Source organism: Mercenaria mercenaria, chromosome 7, assembly GCF_021730395.1.
Source record: "Mercenaria mercenaria strain notata chromosome 7, MADL_Memer_1, whole genome shotgun sequence".
NCBI classification, from domain to species: Eukaryota; Metazoa; Mollusca; class Bivalvia; order Venerida; family Veneridae; genus Mercenaria; species Mercenaria mercenaria.
In genome coordinates this window covers 67,352,362-67,377,047 of record NC_069367.1, presented here as the reverse complement: position 1 = coordinate 67,377,047, position 24,686 = coordinate 67,352,362, and the positions used below count along the sequence as shown (strand labels likewise).

The 24,686-nt window shown below is 34.8% G+C and overlaps 2 protein-coding genes across 3 annotated transcripts; both read right to left on the bottom strand.

The window, feature by feature from the left end:
• Positions 1-3,876: 3,876 nt before the first annotated feature.
• Positions 3,877-11,977, bottom strand: LOC123554015 (LHFPL tetraspan subfamily member 6 protein-like). Of its 2 annotated transcripts, none has more exons than XM_053548567.1 (4): positions 11,839-11,977; positions 7,352-8,476; positions 5,714-5,812; positions 3,877-4,733 (listed from the first exon to the last, which is right to left on the bottom strand). In XM_053548567.1, exons 2-4 carry the CDS (start codon positions 7,755-7,757, stop codon positions 4,609-4,611), a joined length of 630 nt encoding a protein of 209 aa, XP_053404542.1. In that variant the 5' UTR covers positions 7,758-8,476; positions 11,839-11,977; the 3' UTR covers positions 3,877-4,608. The 2 variants fall into 2 exon arrangements, with proteins under 2 accessions (XP_053404542.1, XP_053404543.1); XM_053548568.1 differs by lacking the exon at positions 11,839-11,977 and adding an exon at positions 11,667-11,807.
• A 6,576-nt stretch (positions 11,978-18,553) lies between these two features.
• On the bottom strand, positions 18,554-23,599 carry LOC123555337 (LHFPL tetraspan subfamily member 6 protein-like). The gene is made up of 3 exons (XM_045345990.2): positions 22,842-23,599; positions 21,084-21,182; positions 18,554-19,441 (listed from the first exon to the last, which is right to left on the bottom strand). The coding sequence occupies exons 1-3, from the start codon at positions 23,245-23,247 to the stop codon at positions 19,341-19,343; spliced, it is 606 nt and encodes a 201-aa protein (XP_045201925.2). The 5' UTR covers positions 23,248-23,599; the 3' UTR covers positions 18,554-19,340.
• Between the last annotated feature and the right edge of the window lie 1,087 nt (positions 23,600-24,686).

The following is a 24,686-nucleotide window of genomic DNA, read 5'->3' as shown; positions in this document are numbered from 1 at the left end:
CATCATTGTACGAGAAGACCTGTCTTTCAGTCATTTTATGCTAAAATCTGTTGTTTGAAATAGTATTTTTACTCGATCCACTTTTAGCTACATTATGTGTACCATATGTGATGTCAAAACTGGTATACCGGTCTTCGTTATTTCAGTCGCGTGTCTGATCCCCATTATTTACTGTTGCCTATGAATGAGTTATGGGATATTTGAGCTTTAAACAACAATTATAACTTAAGATTCTGCAACATCTTTATGTTCCATTTTATGACAATAATTATTTCAAGCGATATTCGATAGATTTGGTTGTGCTAGATGCCGGTCAAATAATTTAGCATATCTTAGGCAGTTGATCCAGGAAACTGGTATGAAAATACATAATTCGTGTACATGTGCTTGTTGCCGGTCAAATAATTTAGCATATCTTAGGCAGTTGATCCAGGAAACTGGTATGAAAATACATAATTCGTGTACATGCGCTTGTTGCCGGTCAAATAATTTAGCATATCTTAGGCAGTTGATCCAGGAAACTGGTATGAAAATACATAATTCGTGTACATGTGCTTGTTGTCGGTCAAATAATTTAGCATATCTTAGGCAGTTGATCCAGGAAACTGGTATGAAAATACATAATTCGTGTACATGTGCTTGTTGTCGGTCAATAATTTAAGCATACTTAGGCAGTTGATCCAGGAAAATGGTATGAAAATACATAATTCGTGTACATGCTCTTGTTGCCGGTCAATAATTTAAGCATATCTTAGGCAGTTGATCCAGGACAATGGTATGAAAATACATAATTCGTGTACATGTGCTTGTTGTCGGTCAATAATTTAAGCATACTTAGGCAGTTGATCCAGGAAACTGGTATGAAAATACATAATTCGTGTACATGCGCTTGTTGCCGGTCAATAATTTAAGCATACTTAGGCAGTTGATCCAGGAAACTGGTATGAAAATACATAATTCGTGTACATGCGCTTGTTGCCGGTCAATAATTTAAGCATATCTTAGGCAGTTGATCCAGGAAACTGGTATGAAAATACATAATTCGTGTACATGCTCTTGTTGCCGGTCAATAATTTAAGTATATCTTAGGCAGTTGATCCAGGAAAATGGTATGAAAATACATAATTCGTGTACATGCGCTTGTTGTCGGTCAATAATTTAAGCATACTTAGGCAGTTGATCCAGGAAACTGGTATGAAAATACATAATTCGTGTACATGCGCTTGTTGCCGGTCAATAATTTAAGCATACTTAGGCAGTTGATCCAGGAAACTGGTATGAAAATACAAAATGCGTGTACATGCGCTTGTTGCCGGTCAATAATTTAAGCATACGTAGGCAGTTGATCCAGGAAACTGGTATGAAAATACAAAATTCGTGTACATGCGCTTGTTGCCGGTCAATAATTTAAGCATACGTAGGCAGTTGATCCAGGAAACTGGTATGAAAATACAAAATTCGTGTACATGCGCTTGTTGCCGGTCAATAATTTAAGCATATCTTAGGCAGTTGATCCAGGAAACTGGTATGAAAATACATAATTCGTGTACATGCGCTTGTTGCCGGTCAATAATTTAAGCATACGTAGGCAGTTGATCCAGGAAACTGGTATGAAAATACAAAATTCGTGTACATGCGCTTGTTGTCGGTCAATAATTTAAGCATACTTAGGCAGTTGATGCAGGAAACTGGTATGAAAATACAAAATTCTTGTACACGCGCTTGTTGATATTCATTATTCCAGTTCCTTTATTCTAGTAAATGCATATTGTAAAGTCTAAATTGAATTTCGACTTACTTAAAAGTGTCGATTAATTGATTTTTATCTCTATTGAACTGTAACAAATTATCTGTTAATGCGTAATAATTTTAGTCCAGAATACATTTATGCAATGGTACTTTGCATGACATTCTATCATCACTCTTTCTTTTTGTCTCGACTACAAAGGGAAATCTCTTTTTTCTTGCTTTGCCAGACGTCTACGTCGATAAATGTTATATAAGGATTTTCATAAAGACAGTCCATTAACCTAAAAGTGCACTCTGAAGTCATTTTCTGTAATATTACTTCCCGTGGCATTGTGCTTTTATGATAACTTTAATGCGCGTCATCAGATATGATATATTTTCAAATGTAAATCAGGGGCATGATGGTATTGTGAAATTTTGTAGATAATTTACTTATTTGTATTTAATGTAGTAACTTATTCTTTATCAGAAACGTGTCGCAATTGGTATGGACATATATAAGTATAGATGTGGTTCAAATAATGGATGTGATGTTTTTATTTCAAATCATTTTTACCACTATTTCCTTGAACTACGTCTCTCAAAGTAATCCGAAAATTCAGAAATCCCAGCAGTCAGGCTAGAAAGTTTCTGTTAATTTCTAATCTATAATCTATAATCTGGACTATAAGTCATATTAACAAGAAATGTAAAATAAAAACTCGAACATATAAAAAGGGAAACGACGAATGTTAGATTCAAACCTATGACCAAAAATGCTAAATTTAGGTGGCAGGCACTGCTGGTTACCCCTACGTTACGGGGGCATTTGCCTTAAAGTAATCGAATATTATGATACAATTAATATTTTATACTGGTACACTAACTTACGTCTTTTGTTAAGTAAGCCTCGTAGTATCACATGTCACATTCAATTTATCGAAAAAAGCGAGGAAGATGTACCGTTTCACAAAACACACGTGGTGTTTGATCACACACGTGGTGTTTGATCATTAGCAAAGGCAACTAACTCTATGTTGCTATACATTCTTCATTTTTATTGTTTTACATTGCAATTTTAACGGAACAAACCACAGGCACCAGTATCGGACCTTGGACAAAAATATGTTTGTTTTCATCCTAAATGAGTTAAAAATGAAAAATATGTAGTGAAATATGAGCCCCCTTCAAAATATACATATGTCTACTGAAGGCCAGAATCTCGAGAATCGAGCCTGCGAGCAATAGGTTCACTTCCCGGGCCGTTGTGAAATAAATTCTCTAGATAATTAAACAAACTACCTATCACCATTTCACGTGTACATTTAGCTACAAAATGAGACCGACCCCAAGTCTCTAGCCCTACCCATTCATGAAATATCTATCAGAAAACGAGTGCCTTTCTGCTGCAAGTTCCAGGTAGACAGAAATGTGGCACAACGAAACGGTACGAAATCACGGACTAAAATATGTTTGTCAGCCAAGCAAGGGTCAAATTCAATAAAAAATACTAAATAGTATAAATAAATACATAAACTAGGGCCACTCACAATCGTCAGTAGCATCTCAAACACGCGATATTGGCGTTTCAAATTTTTCCACGGTCTTTCAATTGAATGCTACGCCATTGAACAGAATTCGTAAGGTATTTTTAAACGCAATTTCTGATTGGCCAATAGCGACACACCTCCGACAGAACCGCATCGTTTCGCACAAAATTACTCTGATATTATCGTATCGGTTTCAATGGCGGATAATACAATTGAAAGACCGACGGGAAAATAAAAAAGTAAATATCGCGTGTAGCAGATGATACTGACGGTGGTGAGTGGCCATAATTTGCATATTTAGTAATACTTGTTATTAATGCCAAATGAATTTGACCCTTGCTAGGCTGACAAACATCTTTTAGTCCGTGATTTCGTACCGTTCCGTTGTGCCACATTTCTATCTACCTGGAACTTTCAACAGATAGGCACTCGTTTTCTGATAGATATTTCATGAACGGGAAGGGCTAGAGACTTGGGGTCGGTCTCATTTTGTAGCTAAATGTACACGTAAAATATTGATAGGTAGTTTGTTTAATTGTCTAGAGAATTTATTTCACAACGGCCCGGGAAGTGAACCCATTGCTCGCAGGCTCGATTCTCGAGATTCTGGCCTTCAGTAGACATATGTATATTTTGATGGGGGCTCATATTTCACTACATATTTTTCATTTTTAACTCATTTAGGATGAAAACAAACATATTTTTGTCCCAGGTCCGATACTGGTGCCTGTGGAACAAACTTATAGTCTTGTCTTTACAAATTATTTCATTCATAAGACTTGCCCTATATTGTCATTCTATTAATATCTACAAACAATTTAACAATGAGATGATTACTGAAATTGGTTTAAAGATATAGATAACACAAATGTATCGTGGAATACATGAAATCGTGGAGAGCAATTCCAAAATAGTTCAAGCGAGCATTACATAACAGATTTGACATACTAAGCTACTTAACTGTTAGATGTTTAAGTCGGTGACTATGTTCTGTTACAATAAAATGAGTATAAGTACATTTGTAAAACATCACAGACAATAATTCACTAAGTTTCAAGTTTCTTGTCAGGCTTTTGAAGCCCATAACCTATCATGTCAATCACAGGCGCATTTTCCTCTTTCAGAACATATTGCACTCTCTGTCTTCAAGTCGACGCAAATTTTTACTTCGTCATTGAACTAACATTAAAATTAGCATTAACAAACGTCAAATTTACATATCATTTTATATGGTAATAGTCTCCGTGTATAATTCGATATACATGTATATTTTAAACTGAGATCAGTGAAGACTCGGCGCAGAGTTTAGCGTCCATTTGATACTTGTAAGCTACAGAGCATATCCTGTTACGACCTGTTTCCGTTTAGGCGCATGGAAAGCAAGAGCTGAGCACATTAGGGTAACCCCTATTCCTACAGAGGTCATGTAGAAACACCAAGATAATGAACAGTCACCTGAAAAAAAAATGAAGAAAGTTGTTATGGTAACAGTAATTCATAAAAATCTGAAGATCATGCAACATTCATTACCACAGTGATAGATCTAGGTTTCAAACTAAATGGTAGACAGAAATGTCCTCCATCATTGCAGGAAATATGTATGAATCAGAGAGTGCCGATATTAATTAAAACATCATTTTAAGGGCATGTCTATTAAATATCAACTTGTGGAAGAACTGCATTACCTAGGGACATTATTGAATTTCTCAAACTAGTATTACACGTGCTAATTTTTGTACATTCTGCTTACGAAAAGAACGATGGAATAAGATTACAGTGTATATATACTATGAGCAAGAAGATACACGGCCGCATTAGTCAATGCACACTTTAAGCTACGAAACGTCCATGCACTGCACTTTTATATACATCGGGTATTTATAAAGCAAAACAAAATGAGTTTTAAAGTTAAATTTTCATGTTTTTTATGTAGAACATATTTTACATCATTATCATATTAATCATAATCTAGGAAACTTTGACAAACACAATAAGACTAAAAAGGAGGGGCCGAAAACAAAGGGGCGAAATGACCAATTTGAAATCTTCAAGGGATACGAAATGACCAATATGGGGACGAGTTGACTGGGGACGAGTTGACTGTAAATCGTTTACAGGGAGATTACTCCATATCAGTGTCGCAGAGTTGGCAGGTTTGTAGTCGAATTCACTACCGACGGGATGCCGGTTTATGACGTAAGCTAATTCCACACGAGTCTTGTAACGGATTATACTGTCTAACAATACAGCTCAGAGCACCTGCACACCCTTTAACAAAATATTATCTATTCCATTCGAAAACCTGTAGAGTTTTAATCCACCGATCAAAATGTACAGTTTTAATCAGCTGTTAAATGACCTTCACCCAAGATATTTACAGGAAGTAAAGGTGAATTCAATACCGGCCTGTTGCCGGAAAAATATGATAGCCTTACCTAGGTGATAAGATTTGGAAGCATTTCCACAGGCTTGCTGCACCTCGGGGCTATCCCAACCATTTGGATATATGCCCACACCAGTAGCCATTAATAAACCTGAAAATATAAATTTACACAGACTTATTCTTTGACTATATACCGGCATAATGAACAAATAAATTGATAGAATGGACAGATCGTGCTAATTATGGATATTTGCTCCTACAATGATATTCTGAGTGTTTATGACTTAAACATTCATGATTCATTTTGCAAATGAAAAAACGGATCATAAAACATCATTATTTCTTAAATCAGATGCCTGTCTTTCTGTATCACATTCATGTTTCTATGGCAATACTTTAATTAGTATTTCTAGGCTGAAACCGCAGACAGACCGGTGACAATTCATAAAGGAAATTTTTGTTTTCAATAGAGAAATTGAAGCAGGATCACGTAAAATATCAACTTAATACGACACGGTTTGTTTTCCTATTAATACGCCATGGCACCGAACGTCATAGCAGCGCGCTGGAAAGAAAACCACACAAAACAGGTAACTATTTGACTGGATCGTCAAAGATGTATCTTATAATCCTTGATACCGTGTAAGAGTCGAAATAATATATCTCAAACAGTGATATTCTGCGCTCTCGTGAAAAACTTCGAACTCCAAGCAATGACTTTATTCACCGACAAAATAACTGTTTCTTAAATCTAAAGCTACTGAATTATGTATAGCACAATTTTTTTTCAATACTCTTACATTCGCCCAGTTTTTGCATGAAGTCGAACACATATCGCTTAGATGCACGGTGAACCCAACTCTTTTTCTTTCCATTTTTAAGTATTTTTGCGTGTCATTAATGCAACAAAATATTTTTAAAATCTTAACTACAGAATTTGTTTTATGAAAATATGATTTTTTTTTCATAAAAAACGTGGGTGGGGGTAATTATGTCAACATGTCAAAAAAGAAAGAGATTTGTTATTGACATTTATGCTTATATAATACTGATATCACCGTGTATTAATTGTAACCTGCAAGACCTGGAATCTCGATAAATTTTATAAAGTACCCCCATTTTTCAATTTTACTTAATTTCAGAAGTGCTTAAACAGTGGGAGAAGAAAATGCCATATAAATGAAAATGAGTGCCGTGAACTCTGCTTTTTCTGGTCTTAAATGTCTAAGAAACTAATGTTGTTCAAGCTCACAAAGTATGAAAAAATCTTAATTGTAGAAAAAAAATTGAGTGTACATCCTTATACCATAATATTAAACAAGTCTATTGTAACTGAGATAAACTTGTCGCAGCTGTGATTTCTTAAGTAGACACTAGAAAGTCGATCATAAAAACGGTTTAACGTTAGGAAGAAGCAAAATATCAGCGTGTGCACAATGCAGTAGACTGTATTGGTGACATTTTGACAGATGTCAGAAAAAAGTACATAGAGGTTAAGTAGACAATGTTAACGTGTCATAGTAACATACTCGTTCGTACTATCTTTTTGTGTGTTTATATAAATTATATATAAAATGTATTCGTGCTAGCATTATTTGTGCACCAATGACAACTAGCACAGCTTGAATAGATATCTAAAACGATGATTTGACTGTGTTCCCAAGAACAAAGAAAGAAATAATATATGCACCTGAACACATTTGAAGAATTCCCGCCGATCGCGCCACAGTCGGGATTACCACGCCCTTCACGCATATACCAAACAAAGCCGTCAATGAGACAAGCATACAAATCCCACATGCCATCCCAATCACAAGAGTGGCTATCTGCCATGATGTGCTAGGAATGTCCGTAAATGTCGTATACCGGCCACATTCGAGTACCACCGTAAGTTCACCGTGGGCATTTATCGCCGGATAGTTACACCGACGGAATATACCAAACTGTACTGGAACAGTTTGTCCAGATTTTCCAATGTGTTGAATAAACATTTGTCCTGTTATCCAATGAGGCATAAAGAACCCGACACACAATATTACAGAAGAAACAAAGGACGAAAACGCCCAAAATACTCCGATTCCAGATAATCCAGACATTGTTTGTTAAATTCTTATATCATACCATATAAACTTTCAGCACTTCAGATTTAACACTTTCTTCAGGCTGACATTGAATTAAAGAGTTAAAAAAAATAACAATTTAACTAATACATATCCCAGGCATGGTTCCGTCCATTAATATAATCCAGATTCAATCATATGCCAGACGAGATTTCAATAACCAATTCATTTACCCAATATTCAACGAGTTTCAGGATCTTCATGCAAAGAATAATAATTGTAAACATTTAACTTCAGATTATTAAAGTCTTATATTATCATTCATGAAGTAGTTTTTTTACAACATAATTTCAAATTTTCAACACAAATCTGTTTTCACTGTGAGAGAAAATGCAACTGAACAGAGGCGGAACATATCAGCCAATATTCCATCACGCTCTTATAACCCGTTTCAATTAACTTCAAGTGTTTTCCTTCTCTTGTGAGCATTTCCTGCAATTCGCTGTCTCGCTACTCGAGTTTTAATTTCTCCAATATCCAATTTATCCTCTTATTTCAATACGCATTTACAAGCTTATTTTTCTAAATCAAACACTCTATGATAAAGTTTTGCATGATTTTATCTTTGAAAATAATCCCAGTCACCAATTTTTTTCCTTGGGCGCTTGGATATGTGATAAACGTTCTGTCCTCCATAACTTTTCTTCTAATTAGGTTGTTAGGATTCCTTCCAATGGTTCATCTTTTCATGATTCCTGCAAAATTGAAGATAATATCTTAAAAGTATTTACATAACATATTTCTATCTATATACTATCTATATACAGCGTCTGTAATGCATAAAATTGCCAAATTTTGCATATAGTTTCAGTTAAACTTGACGCATTAAATACATGGAAAATGGTAGATCGAAGTATTTACATATTCAGTCAACTAAGCAGCTGTAAAGCGTTTGATAACACGAATCATTTCGACATTTAATAGAGCGCGAAATACACATCAATATTATTTTTCATTATTCAGTAACTAAATGTTTATTGCGGATTAATCTTTGGCGAACAAATAGTATATGTAATCTTTCAAGACCTGGTACATTGCGGAGTTATAAGGGAGGGTTGATGCGCACCGTAAAGTGGTTAAAGCTCGGCATTGGTATTTTCGCCACTGGCCGTTCAAGGTCATATCCTATATCTTTACTCCGTGTTTCACTGACATTCGCGTTCTATTTTTATGCATATTAGAAAAGATGGTACTTAAAGACCTACCACAACCTAATGACCTACTTTTTCCTCTACATGAACTTTGTGAAAATCATTCTGATTATACTGGTATAATACCGCTTTGCTACTAGACGACAGGTGGACAATTTAGGCCCGCAGTGAATTTATGTATTTTTAATATCATCACTCTCCTGTTTCAGTAAATTTCTTTTCAGTACAGTTTTAAAACAAAGATAAATGTACAATTGAAAACTATGGACTCTCTGATTACATGATACCGTCAAGAAATATGCTTCAAAACAGACGTACTATCAAACAAAAGCAGAAATTAATTCCGATAATCCACCGTTTGTTATCACAAGAAGTTTGTGTAGTAGTCAGTTTTTAAGGTCTTTCAATTATTATAGTGGGTATGAATACCACGAAATCAAGCAAGAAAGGCGGTTGGATTCGCAATATTTTCGCAATCACCACTGAGAGTTGCGATTTTTAAGGACGGCCTGTTCTTCGTTACTAAAGACACCTTTTTCCTATACAAGAAAATTAAAGCCGGATGTGAATATTATAAGATACAGAGTATAAGAATAAACATGTTTCAATGATGCTGAAGACAAAACGGTATAGAATAGAAAAGTGATCATATTTTAATGATGCTGAGGACAAAACGGTATAGAATAGAAAAGTGACCATGTTTCAATGATGCTGAGGACAAAACGGTATAGAATAGAAAAGTGACCATGTTTAATTGTAAATATCTTTCCCAGACAAATTTCGTGCATGCAAACTTTATTTTATTAAGACACTGACACTGCGTTTAATTTATTATTGACTTCATATCAAGGATAATTGCTGGAACATACTAAATAATGGGAAAATAAAGAGAGTAAATACACCAAGCATGTTTTATAAAATATATACCACTGTCGCCAGACAATATACACGTTTTAACATTAATATATTGTCCTATAAAGCATGATGACTGGGGGACATTGGATTGTCAGCAGATATAGAAATTTACAAGTTTGCTTTATAGAGTCCTTGTGACATGGAGTTCGCACTTTCAAGCTTTGCATTGCAAGAAACAAGGCGATGATTGAATCATGATGAACGACATAGGAAGTCTGGGATTTATGTGTGTACAACATTTTCTCATTCTTTACTGCGTTTCGAAATTGCATCTTTGACAAACAAGAAGGTCATTTTGCTATTTTCATATTTACATGAAATTTTGTAAAACTTTTTTCTTGATCAACTTAAACTTTTAAAAGTTTTTTTGACAAATTAGACAATAACATTATTGTATTTTTATTTGAAATTTTAAAGGTTTTGAAGTTTATGTTTTTATTCCTTACCTGCAAGATTAATCCCACATTCCTAATACATGTACAGTATTACACACATTCTTTAACCATACCTTATTTAGTGATCAAGAAAATCATCGAAATACTCCAATTAGGCGTAATGATAAAACAAACGAAGACTAATTGATACTAATTGTTAAACAATTAGGGTATGTACTTAAATTACAGTGGTCTGAACATAAGTACACCACATAAAAATCTTATAATTATACAAGTTGTTCGGTGAAATGCTATATTGTTGATGTGATATGTCATTACATTTGAAGTTTATAAAGAAATGTTTAGTTTTGTTAATTTTTGCAACATTCTATTGGCTAACTATGATAGATAAATGATTTCTTGATTTCTGACTCGTTCGGCGCATAGACCATGGTCAAATGTAGCATCTTATATCATAACTTTAGCGTATTGTACTACGACAATGTTGGTTGGTTGGTTTGGGTTTAACGCCGTTTTTCAAGAGTATTATAGTTATGTAACGGCGGGCAGTTAACCTAACCAGTGTTCCTGGATCCTGTACCAGTACAAACCTGTTCTCCACAAGTAACTGCAAACTTCCCCACATGAATCAGAGGTGGAGGACGAATGATTTCAGACACAATGTCTTATATCAAATCGTCAAGGAGAACATACGCCTTGCCCAGGGTTCAAACTGGCGACCCCGCGATCCGTAGATCTGCGCTCTCCCTACTGAGCTAAGCGGGCGGGCACAATGGTATTCCAATTTATTAAGATATAAAATTTATGTAGACGAAAGCTACTTTTGAAACTTATTTTCATAAATGAAAATCTGAAAAGACGGTTACCGAATTGCTGATGTAGTATTACAGGTCATTTATCAATAAATATTTACTTTTGATTTGATTATAGAGAAATTTCTTACAAAATTTAGCTTAAAAACTAACTATTCTCGATGACTGATTCCAGCTTTGGTGGCTTGGAAAGAAGCAATAGAAACTGCGGTCTGATTTAGCATCATATGCCCCACTGTTTCATTGCGACAGTTCGAGAATATCAAAACAAAACATTTTAACTATGCAGATATGTATAACAAATATATTTTTTTTCCTTTAACAATCTCAGATAAATATCTATTTACCGAATTAACCGAATTTATATTACATCTGCTACTGCTCAGACCGGGGTTTCAAGCCAGTGAATTATTCTGTAACCCTGAAACGTTTAGAAAGTCTTTACCTAGATTATCATACTGGGCGATTTTACTTAAAACTGGAAAGTGTGAGTTAACGCATCTCATCCCTCACTTTGGAGAGCATTAGAACAAAATTAAACATCAACATCACTGTTCTAGCTGCACAATCATTTTACGTGATTTTTATAGCAATATAAAGAAAGGCACATACCGCCACAAAACCTCATCTCTTAATTTGATCCTTCATCTAAACTGATCAAACAACGAAATAAATGTACATATTAAGCCATCTGTTTCAATACCAACCAATTATTAAACCATACATCTTTTGCGATGTCAAACTTTCACATCTAAATCATTCATTTAAATTTAAATTATTTTACCTCAGGCTAAGTCCATATCGCACAAAAGGCTTTGAAATAAAACATCGTTCTGGTTTGTAAAAATGGATTACGGTAATGAATTGTATTTACAATATTCATAGTGAAACGTACGCTATTCTTAAGTATGTACTGTGTATTTATAAATGCGGTATATGAACCATAAAATTCGGTCACACATGTTTATTCGTTCTGGTTGCCCGTCATATTGAGGTTAAGCTATTTATATTCATAAAATTTAAAGATCGACATCGTTGCACTATCCATTAATTCCTTCCGAATTTACACACGGAACACGTTCAATACTATAGTTTATCAAGGTAAATACAGTCTTCTCAAGTGCATTAGCTGTAAAATGTTTGCCTATAACTGCCTATAACAAATATTGTATTTAATAAAAAGTCATTTTTCCAGATACGATTCTGTTCATACATCCCATAATAAATGAGTTTATGTATATTTTCTTAATCTTTCTGTTCGATGTTTGCTGTCAGCTTTATAGTTTAGTTTATTCGTTTATTAAAGTCTAATTGCATTATACATTCTATACAATTCCTATTATAAAAGTACAATGCCATTCAATAATTGAATTATAAGAGAATGTTTACAACGTAAAATAACAAGTCTTACACCACATCTTGACAAAAGTGTACAAAACTAAAAGTTTAGAGACAATCTTTATTCAGCTTTATATGAGAGTACATCTGAGCAGTTACTCATCTGATAATTAAGACTATTTAACATGAAATCTTGTTCAGCTGACACTTTAAATACTAATCATCTCTTAAGTGGGACAAATCTCAGTTTCAAACTAGAATTAGTACTACCTGTGAAAAATGTTCTTCAATTATGCTTTATAGGCTATATACCAATAAAAGAAATTGTTCTTTGTTACATATAAAATTCAGCTACTTCAGAACAATTTTGTTACAGTTTCTAGACTTTCACTCCGCCGTAGACCTATTTTCCACAAGATATCCATACATTTGCTTCAAGAAAACGAAACGAAAAAGGGGTGTTGAATAGTATGCAGTGAAATGCAAGTCAACTGAAGTCAGGTACCCTCATATTGCCGCATTTCAGAAAGCGGTCCGCAAAATAAACACCCTACTTTCGTTTTCAAGTAAACAACTCGAAAATATGCGAATATTACCATGAAAAGTGTCCTATTTTCCACGAGTGAAATAATGCCCATTTGGCCCCCGATTTACGCGCAAATGCGCGAAAAATGGAAAAATTAGGATCTATTTATTAGGGACATCTTTCGACTTCACCACGGAAACACATTTTTGACCGAATTACTGCATTATGACCTTAAGTTACATGCAAAATATTGTTTTGAATTTCAAGCTCGAATTTAAATGTGTAGAATTATTAGTAGGGAAGATAACTCCTTAAACCTTAATAAAAGTTTCGGTAGTAATTGTGTTCAGTGACGTCATCTTGTGAAATGGTCTCTATTCGTATCAACAGAAAAAAAATCTGCATTTCATTTATGCCTACCTCCACTGAGACATGGCCCGATCCTTTATGATTTTCATTCTAATTATGATTAAGAAACGACCACAGATGTCCTCTGATTTAATTCAGATACAAGTTTATCTTTGTGTAAAATCTAGTCAGCGGCCCATTTAACATGCTACTGTTCAACATAACTGAGACTGAAATATCTGCGAAATACATACACTGGTAAATAGTTGACTAATTACACAAATAGGAAACAACTTTAACTTTAGAAAGAGTCTCTTTGGGTTTATATATTGCAACAGCTGAATCTTAGCTTGGATATGCATTTGCAATTGCTCTCACAGAAAGCAAGCTGAAAATGCCCTCCATGGGATTCGAACGCTTCCGTCTTTTTCGTTGTTTTTGAAGACAAATCCTATCGTAATACCAACCCGTCGGGACGCGCCGGGATAAATACTATTCAGCTTGCCGTTTGCTCTGTTATGACAAACATTTTAGGACAAAACTCTGTACCAGTCTTGTAAATAGTCGTCTGTAGATGGTGGGCTTTGGTCCGCAAGCAATTCAGCCTGCTCTTAAGCAACAATACGGGTTTCAAAGCTGACCGCTTGGTAAACTCGTAAAGCGGATTCGATGATTCTTACGAGATGGTTTTGGAGAGGGGTTCTTACTCCAGTACTCTGGTCCACGCATATTACATTCAAAATACTTAATGTTATGCCCATATGAAAAAAAACTGGGTAATAAAATATTAATTCTGTATATTTGGTAATGCAAAATGGGATAAATCAGTACTAATAATACAACATCAATAAGATACTATAGCAAAACACAATTCTACTCTTCGTTTGCAAATGAAAGGGGTCTAAATATACACGAATATTCTGCAAATAAAACACTTACTTTGTATATTATTCAACAAAATACTAATATTGTATCAAAACATTGAAAACCTAATGCTGTACTTTTTACGGAAATCCTTGATTATATGGTAAATTGTTGTAATAACTCTAGCCTGAAAAGACAAACCATGACCATTTCGGCCTGGGTGGTTCCAATACTCCCGCTTTCATAGCCTTGGGTATTGTATAATCACCCCTTGGATATGGTGCCTGCTTTTTAATTTTGTCTTTTGACAGTTCCTGTGATACGCAGGCTCCATACCCTCAGATCCCCTTCCTAAATTCCAGTTTGTTTAGTTCTGCCCATTGTTTTCTCGTTTGGGGCAAACCCTTTACTTTATCTGTGGACCAAACGCCGCTCTTCATGGAATTACACGCCTCAACACGTGTATCATTGAAAGTTCCATGTTCACCGCCGTTTGAATACATCTGCAGATGTCTCTAAATTGCTTTTTATACTTTTAGCATGTGTAAATGTTGAGTTCTGCTCAACCCGGGGCTAGAGGGCGTGGACGGTAGCATGCATTTCCACTACCGTCCATGAACAGGCTCAGTCAAACCGAGCCTGCAACATTTTCGTTTCTGTCGTGTTGAGCGACCAGTTAAGTTTCCACTTTTCTCTATTTTGTTAAAATGAATCAACAACTTTTTCAAGCCCAAATACATTTATGGATTTATTGACACTGTTCTTTGTTCTCATTTTGTGTGAAAACATACTCATGCATTTCAACAGCATTACTTTCTTTTTTCTTTAAATACATGTATTTGCGAAAATATCAGAGCTGGTCGGTTGCTAAATTATCTTATGAGAAAATGCAGAATATATTTCTGTAATAAACAAGGAAATAATTGTGAATGTGCTACAATATATTTTCCATGACACCAATTCTGTAATTTCCATATAAAACTATTTACAATGCAGCACCAATTTAATACCTTCTCACAGTAATGAAATACCAATTACTGTTTCTCATTTGCACAAAATAAACACTGTACTTCTATTCACAGTAATGTTTCATTCGTATAGAATAAGTGTAGAATTGGTATTTATTTTAAAAATATTTTCATATGCAATTGCTCTGCATACAGATTTTTCGAAGAAAAGTAAAATAAGACCTCATGTTAGGTCTAATTGAACATCTTACCATTTTTTTTATTTCAGTGTGAATCTAGTGTGACTGGTTCCTAAAACATCCGGAGGCCGGCGCTTAAATACAATGTAATAAATTTGTCACATCCATATTGTAGCAGTAACAATGATTTTATTGCGTTCTGTTCTGCTCAATATTCAAAATTTGACAATGTTGTTATCGTGATTCAGAAGCTTGGACGAGACACTTTACGAAAGAGGCTAAAGTTAACACCCCTGACAAAGCTATAGCTAATAGTCATTTACTCAGACACATGCAAATATTGGACTGTATATAGGCGTCATTCTTTCCGCAAGTCATTTTGTTAATCCATGATTTTAGCATTACACTTTGACCAATATGACTTCCTAATAAGTACATGTGAAACTAATGCACCGATATTTGAGTGGGCCTCTTGTATCAGCGGAGCTTGACTTAGGTATCGGGTTTATAATATTCGTTCCTCAATTAGTATACTATTCCGGTCTGAAAACATTATATAGAATAACAAGAGATATATCTGGACTTGTTGGGTACGTGCTCAATACCAGAGGCCTTATCGGTATTGTTTTAGCAACAGCCAGGAAATTTGAAGTATCACATTTCCAATCATTGTTGTAGACGAGTTTTTGGAGATTGTACAGTAATCTTTGGTAGATTTTTGTTGCTGCCTTATCACTGAATTACGGTACAGTTAAACAGCGCATAAAAATTTACAGCATGATACATAATCTTTATGGTCCTTATTTTGCCACATGTATGTCAAGTGGCCACTTAAATCTTATGTCAGTGAAGCTTTAGCAGCAACATCGCGTCAAATATTTCCGTCCAATATGCATACGAGGATTGTTCAAATATGAATGCATCTAGAACGTTATCTCGCTCAATAATGCGAAACTCACGTGGAAATTAAGATTATTGGGTAGAAAAACATGTTAGCTTTACATTGATACCACACCCATTAAAATCCGTTCACTTTAGCTGTGTCTATCGCTCGCTAAACATTGCCTACTCGTGTATACTAATAAAAAAATGTTTGGAAGAAGGTCAGCGTACGCCGTTGAAATACGGTCCTATATTAAGAATCGTTGTATTCTTGGCATAGGGTGTAAAGACATTTTTGATGAAATATGTTCTGTTTATGGGCATAATGAAATGTCTTTTTCGACAGTTATTCATTGGTTTAAGAAATTCAAATATGGGTAAGTTTCAACAGAAGATGCACCACATGGCCGTCGGCTGAAAACAGCAACGTCTGCCAAGATGGTTGCTAGAATGAAAGAAATAGTTGCTACTGATGCAAGATACACCGCTAAGTAAATAGCTAGTATAGTTGGCATCTCATTAGAAGCAGCTCATACAAGTCTGAAACAACGTAATTTGAAAATGAGAAAGATCGTGCTAGATGGATTCCCCATCTGTTGACAGATGAGCAGAAAAAGGCACGCGTGCAATGCGCAAAATTGTTGCTTAAACAGTTTCCAAATTACAATGCAATGCACGGTCTTTCGCAAATGTCGTCACTGGTGATGAGACATGGGTTCACTTTTTTGAGCCCAAACGAAAGATTCAGAACAAAATATGGGCAACAAAGTCTGGCAAAAGACCATGCATTGCAAAGCGGACCATGAGTGTCAAGAAGGTAATGTATGCCATATTCTTCACAACTCAAAGTCCTGCCATTCAGGTTGCTGTACCTAAAGGCAAATCCGTAAATGCAATGTTTTACAAGACTAAAGTTCTTCGAAAACTGAAGAAATATTTCAAAAATCGAAGACCCGCAACTAGTTTGGCCAATGTCAGATTGCTACATGACAATGCGTCATCGCACAAGGCGTCTATTGTACAAGACTTTCTGAAGAAGGAAAAGGTTGTTGTGCTCCCTCACCCTCCTTATCCGCCTAATCTTGCCCCGTGTGACTTCTTTTTGTTCCCAAGGCTCAAAAAATACCTTTCTGGTCGAAAATTTGTGCAGCGCAAACACCTCGATTCTGCAATATTCCAGTGTCTTCATAGTATACCTAGAAAAGACTATGAAAATGCTTTCAAGGATTGGATTAGAAGACTGAAGCTTTGCATATCTGTTGGAGGTGAATACTTAGAGGGGACCAAATAAATTTTTCATTGAAATCTATCAAGGATACATTTTTATGTGCTTAGATGCATTCATATTTGAACAATCCTCGTATTTCACTATTGAAATATACAAAACTGTTTTTAGTTATAATTTGATACATGTACTAAAATTCCAGCCCAATTTGCTTTCTGTCAGAAAACACTTTGGTCATATTATTTCGATAACGATATTCATAATTAGAAAACCAACATAGTGTATTTGCGACCAACATGGATCCTGACCAGCCTGCGCATCCGCGCAGTCTGGTCAGGATCCATACTGTTCGCTAACGGTTTCTCTAATTGATATAGCATTTGAAAACGAACAGTATGGATCCTGGCTGGTCTGGATCCATGGTGGTCGCAAAGGCTCTATGTTTGTTTTCTCATGGTGCGGCTCAATTATTACAATTCCTCGCCCATATGCTTGCTTTTACGGAACGTAATTACTAATTCTTTATTCATTTTCTATCGTACAATCACTAAGAATTGTTTCAGTAAAACCCAGCATGTCGGGTGAATTATTAAAATTGTATTTAATTTCCTCAATTTTATGCTGAATGAATGATTTCGATTTAGGTGCAGAATGTGTAAACCGCTTTTCTCAAAGTGGAATTGTAAGACTTTTATTTTAATTTTGTTTTAATCTGCGCATCAGTGTAAACAACTGCTGAGCGATTATAGTTATCACTTTTACATTTATGATACAAAACTGATAGTTTTAAAGACACTATTAGATTATCAGACGTATTAATTCTTGTAGACATTCGCTCTGCTACCATTAAGGTTAGAATTGTATATATCTTGAAATATAAATATATAATATCGATTGTAGAATATAACATGAATTATAACATATATTAAAAGTTTGCATGTTCATAGTTGCATAGATGCATACCGCTTGTTGTTTACAGATAATTTTGCAGTTATACTGTACCAACATATTTACGTCACAACGAACGTCCTTTTTATAAACCCCATGCTTGGGAGGTTAATCGTGATGAATTTACATCCGTCTTTCTTGTTTTAAGACTTCCATACTTTTGGTGGTATTCTAAACTCTCTTACACCTTGAGTGAGATCATGACAAATACCAAATTACAGTTGTTTTTTTTATTTCATATTCACATACTTCATTATGTCAATTTTCAATGTAATATTGAAGTTTTTTGTTTTAATATAATGATATACGATATCTAAATTCCATCTCATACAGTGAAAATGAATTCATTTTATCAAAAATGGTCACATTGAAATTCACTGAGACGTTTCAGAAAATGCTCAAACATTAGTAACTTTGACAGCAAAATGTAAACGTAATGTTCTAAATGTTTACAAGATTTTCAGTTTATTACTACTCTCACTAATTTACATTTACTTTCCGCTCGAAAAAAGTGCAATGATGATTATGCCAACCCCACCATGGAAAGGAATTAGTATAAGCAATTATTTCATTGTTTTCTGATCCAACATTTACAACGTTTTTTCTCACAGAAAATAATTCACAAGTTTCACACTATTGACAGTGGCTGGATTTTGAAGCCCATAACCTGTTACTGACGTGGCAGACCGAAATTTCTTCTTTCAGGAATGTAATTGTACTTTTTTTCCGCTTTGAACCCTTTACGAAATAACATGACATTTTTGTGCTAGCGCGAATACAGGTCAAGTTTATCACATCATTGAATCCCGTCATGTTAATCTTGAACACAGAAATGTTTATCAAACAATTCATATATCATTTCTTTTGTTAATCTCCGTGTGCACTTCAGTCAACATGTAACATTTTGTTTTTTCAGATTTATTGAAGGTATATTTTTGAGATCAATTATGTCAAAGTTTTGTGAGAAGCAAATGTGCTGCATCATTTCTTTTAATATCTGGTAATGACTTATTTTTCTTTAGGCGCATGGAAAGCGAGAGCTGAGCACATTAGGGTAACTCCTATTCCTGCACATGTCATGTAGAAACACCAAGATAGTGAACATTCACCTGAAACGACACAATAAATTGATACGAGGATTGGTAACGACTGAAACCCCGGTCAAAGAACATCGCAACAGATACACGAATTTCGGTTTAGGGAGAATTTCCATCATTTCAAGGAAAAGACTTTTTTCCAGATGAAGTTCGACATTTCCAAAAGGTATAACCATTTATATACAAAACGTATTTTAACATTATCACATATGCCAATGAATACGTTTCAACAATACGCTGAAATTATTAAAGAAAAAGCTTGAAATAGAAAAATAAGCAAGCTATTTACGAATCGAAATATTGTATTGCATATTTACCCCTTTGCACAAGGTACACGGCCTTGCTAAAAAATAGCAAGTGTAACTAATGTGAATAATAACTGATAATAGGGGATGAATAATTAACAGGCTATAAAACACTTGCAGATCAATGATCTCACACTGGGTAGACTGTGGAAAGTTCTGATGCTGCTTACCCTACTGTTCTTAATTAACTGCCACATTTATGTTAAATTTATGTTTTCAGTTCTTACAGTGAATATATCTGGTATTTTACAGTAAAAATATCATCTAAGAAACTACAGATATAGCATGTGTAAAATTTAGTATTTAGTTAAAACATGAAAATTAAAGAAATTTTGTTTTACATGTATGATCAAAATAGCATTCACTGGTTATAGTCTGGTTGAACAGAACAGAACACACACTTTATTTATTTCAATCTTACAATGAAACAAAGAATATTCTGTATATAATTCATATTGTACAAATTATTTGAGGCACAAAGTAAAAGAACAAGGTATATCTATTTCACATTTGCTTTTCCCCTTACATGATTAAAGTTACCAGGTTTCATTACTTTCTGCAAGATAACTCATTATTATTAGATCATAGAAAGAAATAGAAAAAGTGGAAACTCCACAGTTCGCTCAACATGACAAAAAATGAAAATGTTGCAGGTTCGGTTTAATTGAGCTTGTTCATGAACGGTAGTGGAAATGCCGCATGCTACCACGCCCTTCAGGGTTTAGGGTTATTTCTATTACATAAATTATAACTGGTTACTAGAACAAATTATAAACTCTTTTCACATTTTAAAAATTCTATTTTTTGATATACAGGTTGCAAAAATATTAATCATTATTATATTTTTTCTTCATTATTTATTACTTAAACTCTTTGTACTTATTATATAATGTAAATAATTTTCTAACATGTCCAGCTATTTATCCAGTATCAAAACTGCATGGCTATATGCTATATAGATATGAAATGAGATGTGTCAGCAAACTAAGGTCTATAATCTACTGTATAGACCATGTGGTACCAATTAATGTATGGCCCTTATTAATTAGATTGATCATAATCTTCTCAGTACCGTGAAATCATGATTTAATGCTGGAAAAGGGATATTTTCAGGAACAGTGTACCTTGTGCATAGGAGTGTATTACAATGAACTGATAGTAGGAATAAAGATCCAAAAATGAACAGGGACGTTCAAAGATCCCAACCTCTTTACATTGAAACACTCTAGCAGTGTATGGATACATCTTGAAAAAAAAATAAAGCGTATAGACAACACTCAAAAAAACACAAAAAAATAGGGCACGGCCTAGAAGCAATCACCAGTAGTGCACCAGACCTAAATATTTACCTAGATGATACGATTTAGAAATATTCCCACAGGCCTGCTGCACCTCGGGGCTATCCCAACCATTTGGATATATGCTCACACCGGCAGCCATTAATAAACCTGCAAGTACGAACGTTTGTACATCAGCCACTCCAAATATATATAGCATTGTATTGTACAAATAAATGGAAAGAAACAATGAAACATTTTATATTACAAATAAACATCTTCAGCAGGGCTATCATTAGTATCAACTGCGAAATTTATTTCCTACATTTTACTATGATCGCTATTAAGATATATTTGTTCATTCATGTCTAAACTTGATTTTTATTGGGATGTTGTTTACAACATTCGCATGATTTTGAAACATGTCATTTTCCAGTTGTCTTCGCTGTAATTATAAAACATTTCATTAAAAGAAGTTATGACCCGACGTTTTTAGATACAGTGCACGTTTTGTGTTCAACCCTTTTCACAGTACGACGCAACGTTTTCCTCTTTCATTGTGCCCGGGGAAACAGGTATACCCGACATCACTAATCTCGCGTCATCACTAATTTCGCGGTATTTGAGTTGCGCCACCTACGTGGTGTTAACATGTCAAGTTCGTGACCTATTTTAAGCATGCTAGCGAAAAATGTTCTTACCTGCAGTTACATTGCTAAATATCTGTCAATATTTATTAAAATCGTATTTTTCATATATGTATTGCAAAAATAAAAAAAAAATCCATGGATTATCCAGCTGATCAGCATTTGTCCTCATTAATTATGCAAATTAAGTCCCGCCTACAGGTTAGAGGACACCAAATTTTACATGTAACATCCCCAAACTACACAAAAATGAATGAAATATCAGTATTAGGCGAAACATCAAAACGTCTTAACTCGATGGATTTTAAGAGGGAGGAGGGGATGGGGGCCCCGCGACCATCTGCTCAAAATACACCCATGATATTGAGCAGTGAATTGAAACATGTTAGATAGCTATCAGATAGAAAATATCCAGTAATAGTACAATTCTTAGGCTCTGCTACATTATGACCACGCCAGCGACCTTGTGATTTACTTGCAAAATATCTGGTGTGTCCACTGCCTAGAGGAGAATAGTTTGATTGCAACAATTTTTACCTATACCGCGACATTAGTGATGTGTCGTCATACGTTGACAATGGCTGACTATTGTTGTTTGAAGTATACATGTATGGATGTTTCTTGGTCGATATCTTCTTCATTTTCACACAGTTATTGATGCATATGACATGAAATATTGTGGTAAAGACAAGAAATACACTGTTGTGTTGTTTCTTGTTTAATGTCGTTACGTCAAATGTCAAGTACCGCGATAATACAGATGAACGGTATACATGTAGATGACTTGATGATAGGTATTTCTAAAAGCCCATCCAGATTGAGATATGTTCATTTCTGCCCTGTTTTGTCAGGCACCTTAATACTGTTTCACTTAATGCTGTCTTGTGCAAAGACATTGGGTACAAATGTTTAGGGTTTATTATGCTTTCTTCATGTATAATTTTGGATGAGCATGGTGTTTCACATACCATATGTAACAAGAAGCAAAATATCAGAGTGCGCTTATTCATAAATGAAATGGCATGATGGCAGTTTGACAGATTTCAGAATATGTATGCTTGCGTATAACTGTAAAAAAGAGGATAAATAGATCCTGTCAAGTTCTGCGGCGCGATTCTTGTAAATTAACTAATTTATAGAGGAACGTGTTTGTAAACCTGAGAAAGATAAAGATAAAAAGTACCTGAACACATCTGAAGAATCCTAGCCAAGAGCGCTACCATTGGGATAACCACGCCCTTCACACAGATACCAAACATTGCCGTCAGCGAAACAAGTAAACACATCCCACATGCAGCCCCAATCACAATAGTGGCTATCTGCCATGACGTGCTCGGAATGTCCGTAAATGTCGTGTACCGTCCACATTCCAATACAATCGTAAGTTCACCTCGGGCATTTATCGCCGGATAGTTACACCGACGGAATATACCAAAATGTACTGGAATGAATTGACCCGTCTGACCATTGATTTGAATAAACATCTGTCCTGTTACCCAGTAAGGCATAAAGTAGCCAACACACGAAATGACAGAAGAAATAAAGGAAGAAAACGCCCAGAATACTCCAATGCCAGATAATCCAGACATCGTTTATTAGATATATATATATCATGTTATGTAAACATCTATTTCTGACTTAAAATGATTTAAAATCTTTAGACTGTAATGAAGAGGAAATATTCCAGTCATGATATCAACTTGCATTTAATGCTTAAGTTGTTGACATCTTTACACTTCAGTTAGCAGTTTAAAATATGCAGTAATATAATAATTATAATAATTTAGATTTTAGTTCCAATTTATATGTATTCAAGTCACGATTCCGTTACAAATTTTACTACAATATCGTAATTCAAATCTATTCATATTTGACATGATTCTCCAAATACAAATTGCAGTAGTTTCATTGAGAGACCTTTAAATATTTGTAAATAGCAAAATTACGGACTTATATTTAAAACATGATACATATAGCAGACCTATATGTACACTACAACGAGGTTACACGCCTACGGAATAATTTCAGGAGGGCGTAGCCAGTGAATTATTACACACAGCGTATAACCGACTTCGAGTGCAACATGGTCTTGCTAAATTTTACTTCGATTCTAACATGTATTTTTATAAACAAGTAGATGAAGTTGGGAAGCACTCTTTCATTGCGCATGTATGGCGCTGTATATATTATGCTGAAGTGACGTCGGCGCGTAATAACTTAGGCATGGTGGCTGATTTCTACCATTCCGTGTGTTCAACACGAACAAATATGCATTATTTCGACTTTTCGTGTTTTCGTTACTTCGACATTTCGCCTCGCCGACACGAACACACGAAATGGCAGAAATCAGCCACCATACTTAGGAGTGTGTAGACGTCCAGTGAGTTATTCTGCGCGGCTAGTAATCAATGGCGTGTACTGCTTTCTACAAATCGGAGCATGTATATCTAATCACATTTGTTTCAAGAACTATTTTAGTTTCACCACCAAAATAGCGGACGAAAAAGTTAAACATATGAATAGTGATATTTCATTTCACTAATTTTAATGTGAATGAGATGAACCCTGTTAACATCGTTGGCATGGCGGGAAAAATTCGTTTGATAAAACTTCAATATACATAAAATGTAGCAAATTTTGTCAAAATGTATAATAAAATACTGAAACTACTGTAAAAAGGTCAATTTTGAGAAAAAAAAAAACGGTTGGTTTTATTTAGATAACTATCAATCAGAACGTACGAACGTTACCTCATTCCTGGGTATGCATTTACCATATTCCAGGTATATTTTGGAATTGGTGGTCTCTGGCCTCTTACTCGGCGTCAGTACGTGACGTCAATATTGCCGTGTTTAATGAAAATGTGCATAATTTCTTCAGTTTAGAGAATACTATTTAATTTATGCTAACTGGTGAATTACTAAAAATCATGAGCGAGATATTTCTCATTATCTAGCCTTGTACAAGTTTCTTGCATTTCTAATAGTCAATAGACGCCACGTGCCGTGAGACAGGACGTGCAGTGTTT

Excerpts from the sequence above, each read along its gene's own strand:
- LOC123555337 (XM_045345990.2), bottom strand. The coding sequence starts at position 23,247 with ATGTCTGGATTATCTGGCATTGGAGTATTCTGGGCGTTTTCTTCCTTT. Across the intron at positions 21,183-22,841 it reads GATTCTTCAGATGTGTTCAG|GTTTATTAATGGCTGCCGGT; the intron begins GTACTTTTTATC and ends TCGTACTTGCAG. Across the intron at positions 19,442-21,083 it reads TTCTAAATCGTATCATCTAG|GTGAATGTTCACTATCTTGG; the intron begins GTAAATATTTAG and ends GTGTCGTTTCAG.
- LOC123554015 (XM_053548567.1), bottom strand. The coding sequence starts at position 7,757 with ATGTCTGGATTATCTGGAATCGGAGTATTTTGGGCGTTTTCGTCCTTT. Across the intron at positions 5,813-7,351 it reads AATTCTTCAAATGTGTTCAG|GTTTATTAATGGCTACTGGT; the intron begins GTGCATATATTA and ends TTATATTTTCAG. Across the intron at positions 4,734-5,713 it reads TTCCAAATCTTATCACCTAG|GTGACTGTTCATTATCTTGG; the intron begins GTAAGGCTATCA and ends TTTTTTTTTCAG.